This window comes from Spermophilus citellus, assembly GCF_964194105.1.
Source record: "Spermophilus citellus genome assembly, chromosome: 8".
In the NCBI taxonomy this organism is placed as follows: domain Eukaryota; kingdom Metazoa; phylum Chordata; class Mammalia; order Rodentia; family Sciuridae; genus Spermophilus; species Spermophilus citellus.
The window spans coordinates 9191072-9209779 of NC_138189.1; the positions used below are offsets into that span (position 1 = coordinate 9191072).

Below are 18708 nucleotides of genomic sequence, written 5' to 3' on the forward strand. Positions count from 1 at the left end.
ATAAAAGGCTGATATAAATAGTGGTTCTACCATTTTATCATACACCTCAATGGTTCATTCTACACCCTCCTTGGAAGGATATAGTTTAGAGAAAGGAATATCAGTCCCTAGGGAAAGCCAGAACTTTACTATTTACACTAAATGTGATATGAAATAAATGCTATTACAGACAGCAAATTATTTTCTCTGATCTTATAAACACTGACTAAGGCACATTATGATTTTCAGTCTAGAATTTCTTTAAGCAAGAGAGCAGGGATGGGGAAGAGTGAGTTTGTGGGCTGGGGATATAGATTAGTTGGTAGACTGCTTGCCTCACATGCACAAAGCCCTGGGTTCAATCCCCAACACCAAAAAAAAAAAAAAAAAAAAAAAAAAAAAGTGAGTTTGTATGCTGGGGGTTGGAGCAAGCAGGAATTTGGGGGATTCCTGCTTTCAGTGTAGCAAGAACACCTACAGTATTTTTATGTCCTGGGTTGAAGAAGTTCTGCCCAGAAATTTTCAAACCATTGAATGAACTGCATTTCAGTCCTTGAGGTGGTCCTTTTAAGACCCAACCTCTGGCCCCTTAGGCACTTAATCAGATCCTGAGGACATGCAAACAACTCACCTTTATTCCCTATTATGACTTCTCCAATGCCTACATTTTTTTCACATATTCAATTTCAGTCTTCTTTTAGTCTTGGCATACACATTTTAGAGTAATGATGTTATTCCTTTTATAAAGAGATACATTCTGATTATGTGGAAAGCTATAACAGGAATGATAAAATCACTCCCAACCTAGTATATAAAAATTACTATTAACACTAAATGTGATATGAAATAAATGCTATTACAGACAGCTTTCCATGTAAGAAAACATTCTAATACTGAAAATATTATCTGTGTACACAATTTTTGATGAGACAAGCTGACTTATTTTGCTTAAATTTAAAATTAAAAAACATACGTGAAACTGAAGGAAAAATAAAGAGATACCCTTTCAATCTGCATCTCTTCAAATTTAGAAGTATTATCTCACAATTCCTGTTCTGGAAAGGGCAGTAAGGAATGGATTAAAAGTTGTTTATTCCTTTGACTATAATTCACCAGGATTTATGAGAATAGGACATTTTCCTTTTTTAGTTGGTAAGTATTTAATAGTGATCTGACTTAAATACTTTTGTAACAAGGTGGAAGAAAATAGAGAAAGAGAGAGGAAAGAGAGGAGGAGATGGAGCTAGTCTGAATACACAATATAAAGTTTCAGAGTAACAAGTCTCAGAAATGGAAAAATACCCTAAATAAAGATATTGTGTCTAGCAGGAAGAGGGGAAATCTGGGCAGGAGCAGAAATAAAAATTTGTGAACTTCTCTTGAGTCATAAGAGAAAAACAGGACCCTAGGAAAAGGCGGTAAGGAAGCTGACCTTGGGGAAATCCCTATATTTTAGGGGCAGGAGGTAAGCAAAGGGAAGGTATAATATTAACATTTAAAGTAATACACATCACTGTATTTCAATATTTTGGTACATCTGCAATGAAAGCACCTGGAAGCCTTAAGAAATCAATAATATTACTGAGCAAAACCCCAAACAACCATTATTCTGAACTTTGACATTAACATAATCTTGCAATTTAAGAATTATAAAGTATAACATCTGCTCTTTTTTTTGGTGGGGGATTATTGTTAGGTATACATAAAGTAAAAGGGATGCAAGAATGAAACAATACTACCATAAGTATTCACAGTGATTTAATTAGGCTATCCCTAACTTAAAATTAATATGTAGAAAAAATACCTTTGTGTCTTGTGGTTCCGCTCCAGAGCACTGTCTCTGTGCTGTTTCTATTCTGGAATCCAGGACATCTGAATTATCATCTGTAAATCAGTTTAGACAGAATCACAAAGGAATAAAAGCTAAATGAAAAATGACATGCACAGTTCTATTTTAAGTCAGTTCGAAAGTTCTTTTTTAGGCTTGGGACACAATGAAGTAAAAAATTATTCTGAATGTATTTACAATGTCATGTGATTTCAGCATCAAGCATTGGCCTTTGGCCCTGGCAAAGTAAAATAAATAAATAAATAAATAAATAAAGCATAACATAAAAAATTCCTAAATGCTCACAAGGTATCAACAAAGCAGCAGTTCTATGGAGAGGGTTAAGTGCACACACAGTTCCCAGAGATACCTTAACTTTAATTTCCTGGATGAGTTACCACCTAAGAGGCACAGCTTAGTGGTTGGGCTCTGGAATTGGATTTGGTTGGTAGAAGTAAAGTTAGATTCTCAGAACCTTAATTTCTTCTTTTATTAAACGGCAACAATACCTAACTCACTGAATTACTATGAAAAATGGGAAATGTACAGATAGTACCTGAATATGAACTGAATAAATCACTATAAAATAGCTAAAAAAGCACTTAATTATCATTTTTTCTTATAGTCACTGAATAAGTATTTATTGAATTTCTACTTTGTGGCAGGTATTTGAGTAGAAAGGTCCCTATACTGGCCAAAAAAGTTAGTCACATGTAGCTACTAAAATTTAAAATTAAAAATTCATTCTTTTATTCACACTGATCACAATGATGTGCTGAACAGCTACATGTGACTAGTAGCTCCTATACTGACAAAGTAAGCATGGAACATTTCCGTCACTGCAGGAAGTTCCAGCTGATGGCACTGTTATGGAAATGAAAAAATCAACAGTCTGAAGCAGAGGAGCTAAAGTGCTTCACCAGCCTGTAGAGATCCTGGCAGTGTAAAGACACCATTAGCCTCCAGAGTTGTGAAGTAAATAGCTGATACTCTCAAGGATTCTGTTATTGGCTTAACTCTTTTGACTGCCAAATAATGTGATTTTTTTAAAGATGTCTAAAAGAGGAATATATATATATGTATATATATTCTAAATACCCAGTTCATCTTCTGAGGAAGCATAATGCTTCTTTCTTTTTCTTTTAGGAATATGCCTTTCTTCCTCTTCGACCTGGAATTAAGAATGATTATATTAAAGGCAATAGCATCTTGACCAAATCAACTGACATGGGGACATATAATATTACCATTCTATCCTTTGGAATAAATTTCTATATTAATTTTAAGAAAAGAACCTCAAATAACATTTTTGGCATCTAGACTTGAATTACACTAATTTTCTAATCTTCAGTCTTTCTGGTTTTGAATATAAATCCATATAGAACATTCAAATATGGCTGTGGTAACATACTACATTATTCAACAATTCTAAAATAAATTTTTAAAATTTTCTTATTTTATCATTTATGAAGATAAGCTATCTCTTACATCAATGGCAGATCATAATTTAATTGACAGTTTTCCTACTTTCTTAGTGGCCCATTAAAAATGGGCTTCTTGTGGTTGATGAAAGACAGCATATGAAGACAGATTTTGACTATATAACATGGATGTGTCCAAATAATCCTGAGACCTGTGAAATTACCTAAACATTTTAACAGCACACAGATACAAGTGATATGCATAACTTGTATTACATCCATTTAATATTATAAATAATTAAAACCTTTCTAACACTTTTCTTTATGTACAGATGAAAATATTACATTTAAAACATGAGATGCTTGAGTTTATTATGAAAACATACCTCTTTAGAGTTTGCTTCTGTGTTATCTTTCCCGCCACTGGATATCCCTGAGTGATAAATACAACAATGAAGAAAATATGTTAAATTCTTATATATTTTTCATTCTAACACTTATTTTAGGGGTATATGTGGGGGATAGGGTGGGGAAAAAACTGACTTGGAAATTTTACAGAGTAACAGTAATGTTATGTAGCACTGCTATAGTTCACATATAATTTTTGATGGTGTCAGGTAAGTTCCAATTTCTGCCATTGTTAGACATCAGTAAACTGGGCTCAAGGAGGGAAGTAACATGTCCAGGGTCACAACACTGAATTTTAACATAGTCAATGTCAAGGCCTTTTCCTTTCAGTTTGTGTTGCAGCAGCGTAATATCAGTACACAACCTGGACACAATTTAGCATACTCAGTACACTAGAGAGCTGCCTATAAGAGAATAGTACCATGCTAGAGACAGAGGTGCACTGCATATATTCTGGGGATCAGGCCCAACAGTAAGCAAAGCAGCATTCTCTGTATTTAGAAAAATAACAGAGAAACTAAATGCTACCAGCAAAAGAAGCAATAAATAACAATGGCATATGCTGCCCACAATGGAATAGTAACTAGCAATTAAAATAACTAGTGTTACACAAGTAAACAGGAAAAAAATCTCAGAACATATTGCCAAGTGAGTAAATAACATGGAGATGGTTTATATAATACATTACCATTCAACTAAACAAGGCAACATATGCTGCATATTGTTTATGAAACTAGAAATTCTTTAAATGCAAATAGTGCTTCCTGTTAGAGTGGGATAACAGGGAAAGACACTGTAACTGGGAAGGGGTGGTAAGGGGATTTTACTACATTTGTAACATTTTTAAGAGATGTGGAAATCAAATATGCTAAATGTTAACATTGATTAAACTAGGCTCTGGACATAAAGTTGCTTATAACTATCACTGCATTATTTTTGTTTTAAATGATATGCTATAAAATTTGTGTATGATGAACAGACCCTTCCTTGTTCCCCATTCTCAGAATGGAGAACCAATAAAATTCTATCTTGTGGTTGAGAAGAAAATAATCTCTCTGGAGTTGGGGCCTCTACACATTGTCTGCAATGAGACCTCTGGGAGAAGACCCACATAAATGTGATGTCCTTGATCGGCTACTACATTTGAGACTACCTATTAGAAGTTAACAAATGTTCTGTTGATTATATAGCACAAAACTTCTAGATTTCTATGGTACAACCAGAGGGGACTATGCATTTTGTACCTTGAGTCCATTGTGAGATTACTGGCAAAATTCAAGTAGCTATTTAAGGCAAGATACCACACTTCTAAGCTGTGTGGCTTTGAACAAGTCAACAAGCCTTAGTTTACTCAATGATATATGCAATGCTTAACATTCACTTCAAATGATTATAAATTTCAGTGAGAAAATTAGTGAAGTAACTATTACAGAGCCTGTCACATAGAAGGCTCTCAAAAACTGGTAAATATAATTAATTTGAAAATGACCACGATAAGCTGGATATAACGGCATATGTCTATAATCACAACTACAGGAGGCAGAGGCAGGAGGATTTTAAGTTTGAGGTCAGCTTGAGCAATTCAACAAGACCCTGTCCCCCCGCCCCCCCGGGCCCCCCCCCCCCCCCGTCCCCCCGCCAAAAAGAAGAGCCAGATATGTAGCTCAGTGGGTTCAATCCTTAGTACTCAGGGTAAGGGAGGGGTTGGGATGACAACTGTGAAATTCATGAACTCACCTGCTTTTATGTAGGATTCATTTTGAACTTCTTCATTTGCTCTTGATCCTGAATTTTCAACCTAAATATACAATATAAATGGTTACTTATGGATAGTCTCAGTAAAAGCTTAAAAACAAGAAAAAAAAAAAAGGTGGGTGTGGGGGATATTTAAATAATCTGGCTGTTTGTGCAAAAAACAAAAGGAACTGGATGGAATATATGTTCTTTTTAATTTATTCCTAAACTGTTTCAATTTAAAAGCTCTCATCTCTCAGTGTTTATTCTCCTATCCTTAAAATGGCTTTGGCAAAAGAGTAAAAAATAAAACATTTTCTGAATTCCCTTCTCTTCCAAAGAACTCTCAAGGTATTCTTTTTTTCTTTATTTAAAAACTCTGAAGGATTTTTTCATAATTATTTGTCTAGGTAAATCATGCCAATACCACTTTATTTATTTTAAACTGAGAGGAAGGTCTCAAAATATCCTACAATATTCCAAGTTGTAGCTACAGAATTTTGTGCCTGTGTAGAAGTTTTGCTCACCTGGGGACAGGATGGTTGCTAGGTCATGGGGGATGGACGACACAGGAGGGAGCACACACTGGCGAGTTCTGTGGGTTTCAGCCTCATTTAGAATCTCTGTAACTCTTGGAGGGCAAACCTAAAGTGTGCTAAGTGGGGCTTTTCTGTCTGCCCTTCCTTTCCTTTTCAGCACATTGCGTCTGAATGTTCAGTCACAGAACAGGAACATGTTATGATCCTATGAGGACTGACGGTAAGTAAAGCTCTCCCAGCTCCTCTAAGAGCCTTGGGAAGAAGGTGGCTATCAACAATTTACTAGTGTTTTAGAAAATGCTCACCTCTGGAATGATAATAAGGTTTTCTATAAATATGTTAAGGCAAAAAATGAAAACAACAAATGACACTCTTTTAAGAATGAAAGGGGATTATGAGCCACATCTGGGAAAAAATATGTATATATGGCAATTATGGTTTAGTACCTTCAGACAAGCTTTCTAAAATCATAAAGTGAACTTTAATTCTCAAACTAAAAACTGTTTGTCTATAGCACCAGGATGAATTAAGACATTGTGATACAATTTTCATTCCACTATAATTTTAAAAACCAGTAAGTTCAGATTTCTTTATCAGTGGCTATAGGTGAACAGGGAAAAGAAAGTAAAAAGCAGCTGTCAGTAGGTTGAACTTTAGTGGTAAGCATGTTACCAAATGGCCTCCTAAGTCCTCAAAAAATGCACAGACAACCCCTCCACTTGGTATCTATTCCTCACTCTCAAACAAAATGGAATAACTACCACCATTAAAATCAAAACCATTAGTTACTTACATTTAGGGATTCATTCATCAATGTAGGCTCCTTCGGTAGTTCAGCTGTTCAAAAACAAAAATGAGACATAAGAAAAATAGTTTCTGAATTACAGAGAAACAAATTTAAAGATTTTCAGGGTAATTAAGATCGTAAAATGGCCTTCATGAATTATAAAACTTTGACAAATTATTTTCTAGTACTAGAAAAACAGTGGAAATTAATGTTGCCTGCCTTTTTGTAATGATGGCAATGGTCCTTTAAGTCACTACAGTGATTTAACTATCTTGGTGATCTGAAACTTAGGAAAAAGGTGGAGACTTAATGCAACTGTTAAGCTGCAGAATAACACTGGTTCATTTAAAAATAATGGCATCAAATGACAAGTTAGATCCTATCCCTTCAAATGGCAATGGTCTGTTTATATTTGGAGATTTGAAGTATAAGGTCTGCTGTTTCTACTCAACAATGACAGAACACACATTTTTCTTTTAAACAACTTCCTTTTACGTAAATACATCTCTTACTGAATTGTAACTAAACACAGAAAAGCAGTCAGAAATATAACTGTGGGAACAAAGGATTTCAGAATTCAAAAATGTTATCTTCTCGATGATTAATAAGAGATGTTAATTATCTGAACTATGAAACATCTATATACATTTTAACTAATGTGTCTGTCCAAATTTTGGATTAGACATCTTCAGCATTAATGATATACCAAGTCTTCATGTGGTCTTCCAGGACTGACTGATGTCACCATTATTTGGAGACATGAGATATAAGCAATTACTTTAAATAAAACTGATTGATATCTAAAGAAAAACAAAAGCATATATTAAAAGTGAAACAGTAAGACCTGGTGTGATGGCACATGCCTATACAACCAGGTACTCAGGAGGAAGAGGAAGTAGAATCAACAAGTTTAAAGCCAGCTTTGGCAGCTTAGCAAGATCCTATTTCAAAATGAAAAATAAAAAGGGTTACGGATGTGCCTTAGTGGTAAAGCACCACTGGTTCAAGTCCCAGTACCGAAGCAGGGGGTAGGGGAGTAAAGACTGCCTCTAGACTGTTTTAAAAAATGATAAGCAAATTCACATAGCCTGTCAGAGTTTTACTATGAATCAGCTATTGATTTTAAGATGCAATGAAAGTAAAAACATATGTAAGGAAAAGTCAATATGAACAACTGCTAAAAGGAGCTTACCCCTACACACAGTTCCTGGTGCTGCCAGAATGTCCTGATGTTTCTTTTTCCCTGAAGGCACAAATGTCTAAAAAATCCAAAGCACCATAAAAATAAGTTAACTGAGGTTTTTACAACAAGGAGGTAAAACTTGCCTCAAGTGAATTAGATAAAAAACAAAAAACAAAAACAAAAACAAAAAAACAAACAAAACCCCAGAATCTTTAAACAATATAAAAACCCACTTTCAAGTTCATATAAAACTGAAAAATGAATATTTCAGCCTTTACAAACAAAGCAAGAAAGAAAAATCAATCTAATTTCATTTTTCACCCATCGATGGTTTTCCTACTGCTTTAAAAGTAAAGCTCCAACTTAGCACAACACTCAGCCTTCCTGATCAGGTTTATACCTCTCCACAGCTCACCCCAAGCCACTGAGAGCCTGGGAGGCCAGAGGCTCCCCCTCTGAATCTAGAACATAAACTCCCTTTGCCTGGAAGGCTCTTCCTTTGCTTTCTCTTATGGTGAGCATCTATTATACTCTCAGAGTTCCCACTCAAATGTCCTCTTGTAAGCCCTTCTGTCTCTGGCCCACTGTTTCTTTTGGGTAGGTTATGCTCCCTCTGCCCTGGTAACCCCTACATTCACTGTTTTCTTGTCATAGAGTTGGAGGGTGCCACAGAATCAGACTGGAATGGGGCATGGAGACTAAATTGTATAAGGTATCCAGGCCACAATTAGGGAAAAAAAGAAAAAAGATTTTGTTCTAAGTGTGATGTGAAGCCACTGGATTTTAAGCAGAGTAACGATAGGATTTGATTTTTTGTTTTTTTTCTTTTTTGGTACCAGGGATTGAACTCAGAGGCATTCAACCACTGAGCCACATCCCCAGCCCTATTCTGCATTTTATAGTTAGGGGCAGGGTCTCACTGAGTTGCTTAGTACTTTGCTTTTGCTGAGGCTGGTTTTGAACTCGCAATCCACCTGTCTCAGCCTCCCAAGCTGCTGAGATTATAGGCATGTGCCACGGCACCTGACTAATTTGTTTTTTAAGACAACCCACATCGCAGGAAATAGTGATGTACACCTTTATTCCCAGCTACTCAGGAGGCTGAGGCAGGAAGATCTCAAGGTTGAGACTAGCCCTGGCAACGTGGGAGACCTTGTCTCAAAATAAAAAATAAAAAGGGCTAGGGTGTAGCTCAGTTGTAGAGCACCCTGGGTTCAAATCCCAGTAGCTAACTCTTTAAGTTTTAAATTTGGGTCTGCATGAATTACAGACTGGAGGAGGGGCTAGAGTAGAAGCATAATGAGTGGCTACTGAGGCAGTGGCTCAGATGAAGGCAATAGCTATAGAAATAAAAATAGATGGTTCATGTTCTATTTGGAAATGGAATTTGTAAGAATTGGCAATGGAGTAAACGTGGTCGACAGAAACTGAAACTGACTCCTTCCTGGGTTTCAAGCTTGAGAAAATGGACTTAATGATGGTAATATTTATTGAGATTCTTAGCCATCCTTCCCCATAGGATATGACAATAACGGTACTCAGTGTCAGAAATACAGGAAGAATAGGAGCAATATGCTGCTTAGGCATGTATATATTTGATATGTATGTGTATATATACACATGTATACACACACATGAATATATGATGAAATGGCACATAACCACTAACAGCTCAAGATAATCAAATTATCAGCCATACCTCAGTTTTCAAGTTGATTGCCAGTTCTGATCCTCCCAAAACTTTTGGTGGAGACTCTTCATTATCTAATGAAATGCAAACCATTAAAATAATTTAAGAATTTGATTGCAAAATACATTCTAAATAAAAAACAAACAACAATATTATCTGGCAGACCTTACTTTGCTGGTTTACTTTATAGTAAGTACAAAGCAATAGAAAAGAATATGTTGAATGAAAAGGATCTGGATGAAAGGCAGGGTCATTTATTCATTTTGAGGTAGTAAAGCTTTCCTGCTTATATGGTAAGATGGCTGCTCAGAAAAAATGAAAAATATTATTTGTGGAGACATCTCATTTCCCAGTACTTTTATGCAGTCATCTTTATTGTTTGTTCTACACACACACAGACACACGTTATAAACTTCTCAATAAAGAAGGTAGGATTTATGAATAGATTCACTTTACTTGTATCATGCTGACACAGCAAAACTGATGGTAAAGTTAAAAAACTGAGGGGATTAAGGGGGAGACAGAGACAGGATGGTAAAAGGAAGAAACTGTGAGATAAAACTTACTAAATTTTGATATGTCCATATATGAATATATCACAGTGATTCTACTTTTATGTTTATCTATAAAGCACCAATTAAAAAACAAAAAACAAAGACCAGCGGACTAGAGGAAGGGGAACGAGAAGAGCGAGAAGAGCAGAGAGAGGGACAGAAAGAGGAAGTGCTAGTGAATGAAGTAAATTTCATTCCATGCATGTATGATCAAGTCCAAATGAATCCTGCTATCATATATAAATATAATGCACTAATAAAAACATAAAAAAAAAAAAACCCTGCAAGGCAGACAAAAAACAAGGAAAAATTTCTCAGGTGGAAACTCAATTTGACTCTGGGTCTTGCCTCTTTCTTTTCTGTCCCTGTCCTTCTGTGCCTGTGGTTTCTTCAGTTTCCTTCTCCGGCCTCACACATAAACTGCCAGAGAAACCTTTCTCCAAGAGTTTGCAGACTTTTTCTTGCTAAAAGTGCTTCTACTTTTTCTCTTCGGGGGTGGGGGGAGGGGAGGACAGAACAACAGACTAGCAGAGACTGAGTCAAAAACTTCCAGAGTATTCAATTTTCTCCAAGCTAAATTCAATGAAAAATTTTAAAGTTACTTATTTCAGCCCTTAATATCGCCTGTCTGAGTCCTTATAATGAATAGGACTAAACCTACTGGTTTCAGTTTCCTGAGGTTACATTAGATGATAGCTAAGGTTGGTTCCAGTTTAAAAGTCTAGGATGCTACAATTTATACAGCCTGAGTGAAAAAGAAGTCAGTATGCCCCGAGCCTTCAAGTCTAGCCCATGTGCTTTCTTTGAGTTCTCAGAACTTCACCGTATTCTATGTACTTGTCATCTCAGTGTCACTGACAACTTGGTAATGATATATGGCTGAATTTGTAGCTGTCTTCCCAGATTCTCTATTTATCTTTGCACGCCCAGAACCTAGAAAGTAGTATTTTGTATAAAGTATCTGAAACTGGATAGTATGATGAATGTCATAGAAATTACCTCTGAAAGTTATCAACTATTTCTACAAGACCATCATTCTCTGAAATCTGTCAAGAGGGAACATGTTTCCTTTCTCTTTCAAACATATTCTAAACAAACTTGAAAAGCAAAATCAGTTAAAAAATAACAGGGGCTGGGTGGAAGAGTGCTTGTCTGGTATATGCAAAGCCTGGGGTTCCATTCCCAGGCTTTCCAAAAACAAGTGCTCCCTTAATTAGGAGTAGGCAATAACTGAATCATACTACAAAACCTATAATTACTGTTATAGATTATAACTATTTCTATTTCCATTTTACACAACAGAAAGGCTCAGAAGTTCACATTTCCCCCCCCTAAGGGACCCCCAAGTGCCACACAAATTGTTTAAATCTCTGACCATATTTCTTCATTTGTAAAATGGGGGTGGTAAAAACATACGGACCTCAGAGGGATCTGGTAAGGCATTCTTCATTTTGATTGACAAGAAACCTGAAGATAGGGAGCTGAAGGTGTATTGCTCAGTGGCAGAACATTTTACTAGCATGAATGAGTTCAATCCCCAATACTGCCAAGTAAAAACGACAACAAAAAAGAAATCTGGATATAGAGGATTAGCAGCTTGCAACAGTCATCACGCAAAGAACACAGTTAACTGACTTTCTATACTTCAGCCTCCTGCCTCTTCTCTCCTGATAACATGAGGTATGGGTCTGTGGTTTTAAATTTTTAAACCTGAGTATATTTTTAGAGAAGCTCAACCTTCAGGTCTGAGAATTATTTAGCAACATTCTCACATGAGGAAAAAATATATTGAATTATCCTTCTTTTGGAATGGAACCAAAACTATCTTTTGGAAAACTGATTTAAGTGAACTGTTATACAACCATCTTTGTAAAATGCTAAAATATGCAATTACAAACATATTCTCACCTATGTCACACACATTGGGTTCAACAGAAACAGTGTCCTCGAAGTTTCCTTCCCCTTGCAATGACCTCCTTGTGCCATTACCACGTCCTGTTTTCTCAGCAGAAGCTTCCACAGCTCGCTTGCTATTTCGATCACTCTTTGTGGTCAAGTCCTTCTCACATGTTGGAGCTGATGACTGAGCTACGTGCCAGGCAGCTGGAAGGCTCACTGAGTGGGAGGAAGCAATTTTTGACCCTAGGTCAGTAATACATTTAGTGGTGGTAGTTTTCAAGTTGTCCTTCCTCCCCTGTTGGTCGGGAGGATTAGAAGAATACTCTGGGGCAGTGTCTTTGACAGGTAGCATGTCATCAGCTTTTTTAGCACCGGTATTTACTGCTGACAAAGAGCAAATACTGACAGAGATGTCTCCAGCCGTCTGCTGTGGTCCTCTCGGATGGATGGAGGAATTGGCGCTTTTCTCCACACCCCTTTCTGCTGGAGAACAGCTGGCAGTGCTACTGCCTCCCACTGTCTGTGTCTCTGGGCTTCTGTCTTCTCTCTGAATGGAGCTCAACAATACCTTCTTCTCTTCTACATTTATGAGGTGCAAAGTACTCTCATTTTGTCCTCTTGCTGAAAATGAGCCCTGAACAGGGCAGTCCTTGTCAAGTCTGTCTTCCTCTTCTGTAGCCATAGTCTTTGGCTGGTCTTGCTCCTTGGCAGGCTCACAGATTGACAGCCCATTGTGCCCTTCCTGGGTGCTCACTGCCAATAGCGGGCCAGCTTCTTTGCCTCCTGTGAATGGCCCAGGACACTGACAGTTATTCTCAGCAATGAGGCTTGGCATGGGGATCTCACCCCTGCTTACCTTTGTAGCTGGCAGGTCATCATTACCTTCTGGTTTGCTTGCAGCCAGCTGACTCTCCTTGGGTCTGTCTAGGCTGGTGACCATCAGCACACACTCCGCTGTGCTGGTGGAGATGACGGCAGCATCACCTGAGTCTTCCACTCTTGCAATGGTGGCCTGGTCTTCATCTGGGGGGACAGCACCAATCATGACTGCCTCCCACCCTTCAGAAGTGCTTGTGGAAATCATGGCAGTATCACTTGACTCTTCCACTGGTGTGATTAAGGGGCGGATTTTCTCCTGAGGGATGGCACTCGACACTGGGCCTTCACAGTCTTCCACAGAGCTTGTTGAGATAATAGCACTCCCATCTGTAACAGATCGTGCATTTTCACTTACACCAGAAATAGAGGCCTCGCATTCTTCTGCTATGCTGGTGGAAATGAGAGCACATTCATCTTTGTCTTCCTTGCTGGTTGAGGCAAGAGGACATTCAACTTCCGTGGGAGCACTGGGCATAGGAAACTCAAAGTCCTCAGTGCTTACCAACACTGGACCTTTAGCTCCCTCTTCAACTACTGCAACCGGCTGCTGACTTTCTGCACATTTGATGGTGGTTGCACTAGAAATAGGCATTTCAAACTCTTCCCTTATACTTGTAGAAATCATGGCACACTCATCTTTCTCTTCACAATTCCTAGCTGTGAGTTGGCTCTCATCACCAGAAACTGCACTGGGCATGGGGGCCTCAAATTCTTCCAAGTTTACTCTGGTGCCTTCCAAATTTTCCTCAGTTTTCTGGGCACTTGAATGCCCTTCTCCCATGTCTACAATTGTGCTCACTTGAGGGGTGTAATCATTTGTTGTACTGGTGGAAATCATCAAGCCTTTGCCTGGACTTTTACCCCCAGCTAAACTACCTTGGTTGGAAATATGGTCACCAGCTGTACTAGCCATGAGGCCATTACATTCTTCATTTTCTACAGAGGTGATGATGCCCTCATCTTCTTTCTCACTTGGTGATGTATGTTCAACTTCATATTCTGGGACTACCCCAGATATAAGAATATCACGACTGCCTCCCACAAGGCCAGTGGAAATATTGATATCTTCAACCTTTTCCTTCCGGGGGAGTTGATCACAAGTTGCACTAGTCATGGGATCCTCACAACCTTCTGGAACTGGCACCACTTGACCCTTTCCAGCAACTGCACTGGTCACACTGCTTTCTACAATCCCTTTAGCACTGGAGCAGATCTCTGTGTCTTTGATTTCCTTTTCAGCACCACTCATGCTATCAACGTTACTTTCATTTGCATTCATGATGCCTGCCCTAGCCTCAGCGTCCACATGCTCTACCGTAGGACCAATCTGACTGTCCCCTTCTGCACTTTCACAAATCAAGACCCCTTCACTTTCTTCTCCTATTCCCGTGCAAGTTGAAGCATGTCCGATTTCATTTCCTCTTCCAGTACTCGTCACAATGCCTTCCCCCTCATCATCCTCCTCTTTTGCGCCTGTGCTGGTCACAATGCCTTCATCATCACAGGGACCAGTAGCAACTAATGGTACATTAGTGACTTCTTTAGCTACTGTGCTATCCATTGCACCCTCCCCATTTTCTTCTGTTTCAGAACTTATAGCACAGCCTTCACTGCTGTCTTCTGAGCCCATGCAGCTTGCTGGCCCTTCTCCATCTTCTTCAGTTATGCCAGTGCTGGTAACTGCACTCTCACCTTCAGCACCATCATTCACAGAACCATCTCCTTCTTGGTTGGCACTTGTTCCCGGGGGTGTGTCATTATCTACTAGGACCACATCTGCCCCTGTAACCATGCGCTCCTCCTGGGGCCCTGCCTCAGTTACTGAGCAGATAACAAAGTTATCACTTCTGCCTTCTGCTCCTGTACAAGTCACGGTGCCCTCTGTTTCTTTCTTGGGACCCATTCTTGTCCTATTTCCCTGGGACCCATCAATTTCTTCACTGCTCACAGATCCCATTCTTATTTCTGTTCCGGCACTTGTAACTGCTCCATCACTTTCAATTTCACTAATAAAAGTACCAGTTCCTTCAACTATTTCAGGGTCTCTACTTGAGGAACCGTCACATTTTTCTTCGGAACCTGCACTGGTTACGGCATCATCTTTTTCCTCTGTGACAACACTGTTCATGCTGGCTTCGCTTTGAACTGTATGAGCAGCCACAGGACCTGCTGCCCTGTCTTCTGATTCAGCCACAGAACACTCTCCACTTTCTCCTTCCTTAGTACTTGTGAGAAAAGTTTCACTTGCTGCAAATCCTTCTGTGACAACACCCCCACCCTCTTCAGCTGCAGCAAAAACTGTGCATTCGCTGGCTTCTACTTGGCCCAGGAGTGGATTGTTTCTGGGGTCTGCATCTACTATGAAACCTTCATCTGCCTCAATGCTGGTGCAGGGGAAAGCCATCCTACAGTCTCCCGCTTCTGAAGAAGTGGTGGTGGCATCTCCAGCCTTTACTGGATTTAAGGTAAAGCCTTTGTCCTTCTCCTCAGTACTAGTGGCAACCGAAGCCCTTTCTGCTCCTCTAGTCCTAGCTGCCACACTCTCAGGTTTTCCATTTCTCTGCTGTAAAGCAGATGATGCAGCATTGCCCCCAGCACTGGTGTCTACCTCACTGATTTCACTCCTTTCAACATCAACTGGTAGAGTTTTAATTTCATCTGGGACTCTATTATGCTTAAGTTCCACAGTTTTAGCATCTTTTCCTGTACTCATGTCTGCCACAAGACTGACAGCAATGCCATCCTTCTTGCCATTTTCTACTGTAGTTCTGTCTGCCTGCTTTAAACTGGGCTGTGTACTTAAACCACTTTCTTGCTTGGTTGTGTGTATCAATCCACTTTCTTTTCTGAGATTCTCATTTTCCACAATCATGTCTGATGACTTGCTAGAAAGAGATGTGTTCACTCTTCCTTGTTTGCTGCCTAACGAAGTGGCCTGGTAACCTTCTGGAATGTGTCTTTTGCTGGCCACATTTGCTTTTGCTGGTGTATCTACAGTGGAACTTTTACCACCTTCTTTGCTATCACCTACCCTGGGGGCTTCTGATTTTCTAATAGTCAAACTTTGGTTAGGGATATCAGAGCGATCCACAAGGGAAGTGCTGGCTATGCTACCTTCTAAACCAGCTCTGTCAATTACAGGAATTACAGCTGAAATAAGAGATTCTTTTTGAGGCTTGACAGTCATTGAACTTGAAGATAATGAGGAGTCTAAATCTGTGGAATGTTCAAAAACAGCATCTCCTTGAGCAACACATTCTTTGGTGGGTCTGGCTGTGCTTTTCAAATTCTTTTGTGGCCTCTCATTTTCTGATGGAACACTAGGGAACATTTTCTGACTTGTTTTGGAGTCCACATTCACTTCGTGAGTTCCTCGAGTAAGCTCTTTCTCCCCAGGATTCGGTTTGGATATAGCACTTTGGATATGCATTTTCTTAGTCAATGTGCTTTTATGGTCAGCATGCTTTTCAGAATTGCTAGTAACTCCTGTTCCACGCCCTGATTTGCAGGCTGTACCTGCTGGCTTTGAATCTACTATGGAAGTTCTTAACTCATCCTTTAGAACCGTGGTAGTCGTTTTTTGTTTTGTACCATTTTCAGAGTCAATGTCTTGTTGGGAACTACTATTGCTGCTGTCCTGGGTTTTAGACACTTCTGATACATTTTCAACAACTGCCTCAGAATCAATTTCCATTGGCTCTTGCTCAGGGATTGATGTGGTGTCACCACATTTTTTTGGTCTCTGAAGGGAGGAACTACTAGGAGTACCCAGTGTGTTTGCTGCTAATTTTTCTTCTCCTTTAGTCATTTCTTGTGATAAGCTTCCTCTTCGATTTTCACACAACCTTCTACTCAATTTCTTTTCCAGGACTGAACCATTTCCTCTGGCCTTTTCATGATTACTGTCAACTTCTTTACCATCCTTGTCATCTGATTTATTTTCTTCTCTTTTTTTCATGTCTTTGCTGCCATGCTTTAAGCTTTTGCTTTTGTGCCCATCTGATAGCTTCCTGTCAAGTCTGGAGGAGCTTGTGTCCCTCTCCCCCTTAGGCTTCTCTTTTGCTAATGGTAGCTTAGCTCGGTGACTAGGGTCTCTTTGTGAACTGTGTGCAGAAGCAGCAGCACTCTCTGATACAGGTTCAACACCAGTTTCTTCTACAGGTTTTTCTTCAACTTTAGACTTACGCTGTTTTTCTGAGTCATTTTCTTCTGTGTTCTTCTCCTTATCTGGTTTTGGAGTCGTCATCTGTTTTGTGATGTTTTCTTGTAATTCTGTTTCAGCAATTTTTAATTGTTTGCCCTGACCTTTTGATTTAGACTTCAACACAAGTTTCTCTTCCAACAAATTCTTTGTTCTTCGCCTCTCCTTGTGAACCACCTCTTCTGGTTTTACACTGCTATCTAAATTAGTCGTGTCTGTATCACACTTATCTTCTGAATAACTTTCACTTCTTCTCTGTAAAGTGATACCATGTTGCTTGGAACCTAGAGAATCTTTCTGAATTTTAGAATCACTTGATCTTCTTGACTTGTGTTCTGCCTTAGTTTTCTCGGTGGACAAGTGTCTCTCTTTTTTGTTGTTGTCTTTCCGTACATTTTCATCTGTTTTTATAATATATTCAGAAACTGGCTTTCCATCTTTGCCTAAAACTGATAATTTCCTTTCATTTCTATGTTTACTTTTTCGTTCAGCTTTGTCATCTGAAGAAAGCTTTATTTGTTGACTTTGCTTTTGAGTATTTTCCTCTACTTTTAAACTTTTCTCCAAAGAGTGAAGTTCAGTCTCATCACTTGTTTTATGCATACTGTCACCTTTATATTTATGTTTTGTAGATGACTTCTCTTCTGACAGAGTTTTCTCTTTTTCTGGCTTCTCCTTAGAGGATTTCATGTCTTTCTTAGGTAGACTTTTCAAATGTGGTGTTTCAGAATCATCTTTCTTCAAATGCTTTTCATTTTTAAGTGTGCTCTTCTGTTTCTGGGATTCTTCCATGGCAATTTCTGAGCGTTCTCCTTGTCTTTTTCCATCTCTTGTGTCAGTTTCTTCTGGTGCTCCTTCCATTACCACAGGGGTAGATGTCCGTCTTTTATGTTCTCTTTCAATTTTAGATTCATTCTTGTTTTCATCAGCTGAATGCAAAGACTCTGAAAGTCTTCGGGCAGGTTTACTTGGTTCACTTTTTGCGTAAGCATGCTTCGGCTCCTTTGAAGAAGATGCCTTTTCCTTTTCACAGTGCTGTAGAAAATAAAGGTTAAAATGTGAGAAGTACCACAACCAATCTTTAGACTCAAATTTAATATCTGAGCACACTATATTAATATGTTGAGTGCTGGCACATATGTGATACCTCATTTAATCCTTGAAACAGCCTGTGGTAGGTATTATTAATCTCGTTTATGCATCAGGAAGCCTAAGCTCAGCATGACTCAATAACTGGACACTGAGGCAATGAGTACTTGTGCTAGCAGTGAATTTATTTGGTTTTGCTGAGTCTTGCTCTTCTCTACTGCACTGTGGGCAGATTTGCAGAGACTAGTTACTTCTCCTGAAATCTGCAATGCACTTAGGAGGCCTTCTTCAACTCTAAATTGTTAGAACTCACTAATGCTCAATAGTGATTAATAAATGTGAACTGAATGAATGATATTCCAATTTTCTTTTCAGTCTAAAAATATAATGCATGCTGATGAAAATATTTTAAACACTTTTACACTGAAATAAAAGTTTCTTATATTTAGAAACCCAAATCATTTAGAGAAAAGCCCTTCAATTTAGATTACTTGTACAATATTCTACTTATGAAGTT

The 18708-nt window shown here is 38.7% G+C and overlaps 1 protein-coding gene across 1 annotated transcript in view; it reads right to left on the minus strand.

Moving 5' to 3' along the window:
* The window catches only part of BOD1L1 (biorientation of chromosomes in cell division 1 like 1), a 52590-nt gene that overhangs the window by 13516 nt on the left and 20366 nt on the right, over positions 1-18708 (minus strand). The window contains exons 10-17 of the mRNA XM_081304596.1: positions 12032-18137; positions 9579-9643; positions 7889-7955; positions 6703-6746; positions 5374-5434; positions 3615-3661; positions 2906-2978; positions 1784-1863 (exon numbers count right to left, since the gene is read on the minus strand). Of these exons, the coding sequence (XP_081160722.1) occupies positions 1784-1863; positions 2906-2978; positions 3615-3661; positions 5374-5434; positions 6703-6746; positions 7889-7955; positions 9579-9643; positions 12032-18137 (6543 nt within the window). The remainder of the gene's footprint in view (positions 1-1783; positions 1864-2905; positions 2979-3614; positions 3662-5373; positions 5435-6702; positions 6747-7888; positions 7956-9578; positions 9644-12031; positions 18138-18708) is intronic.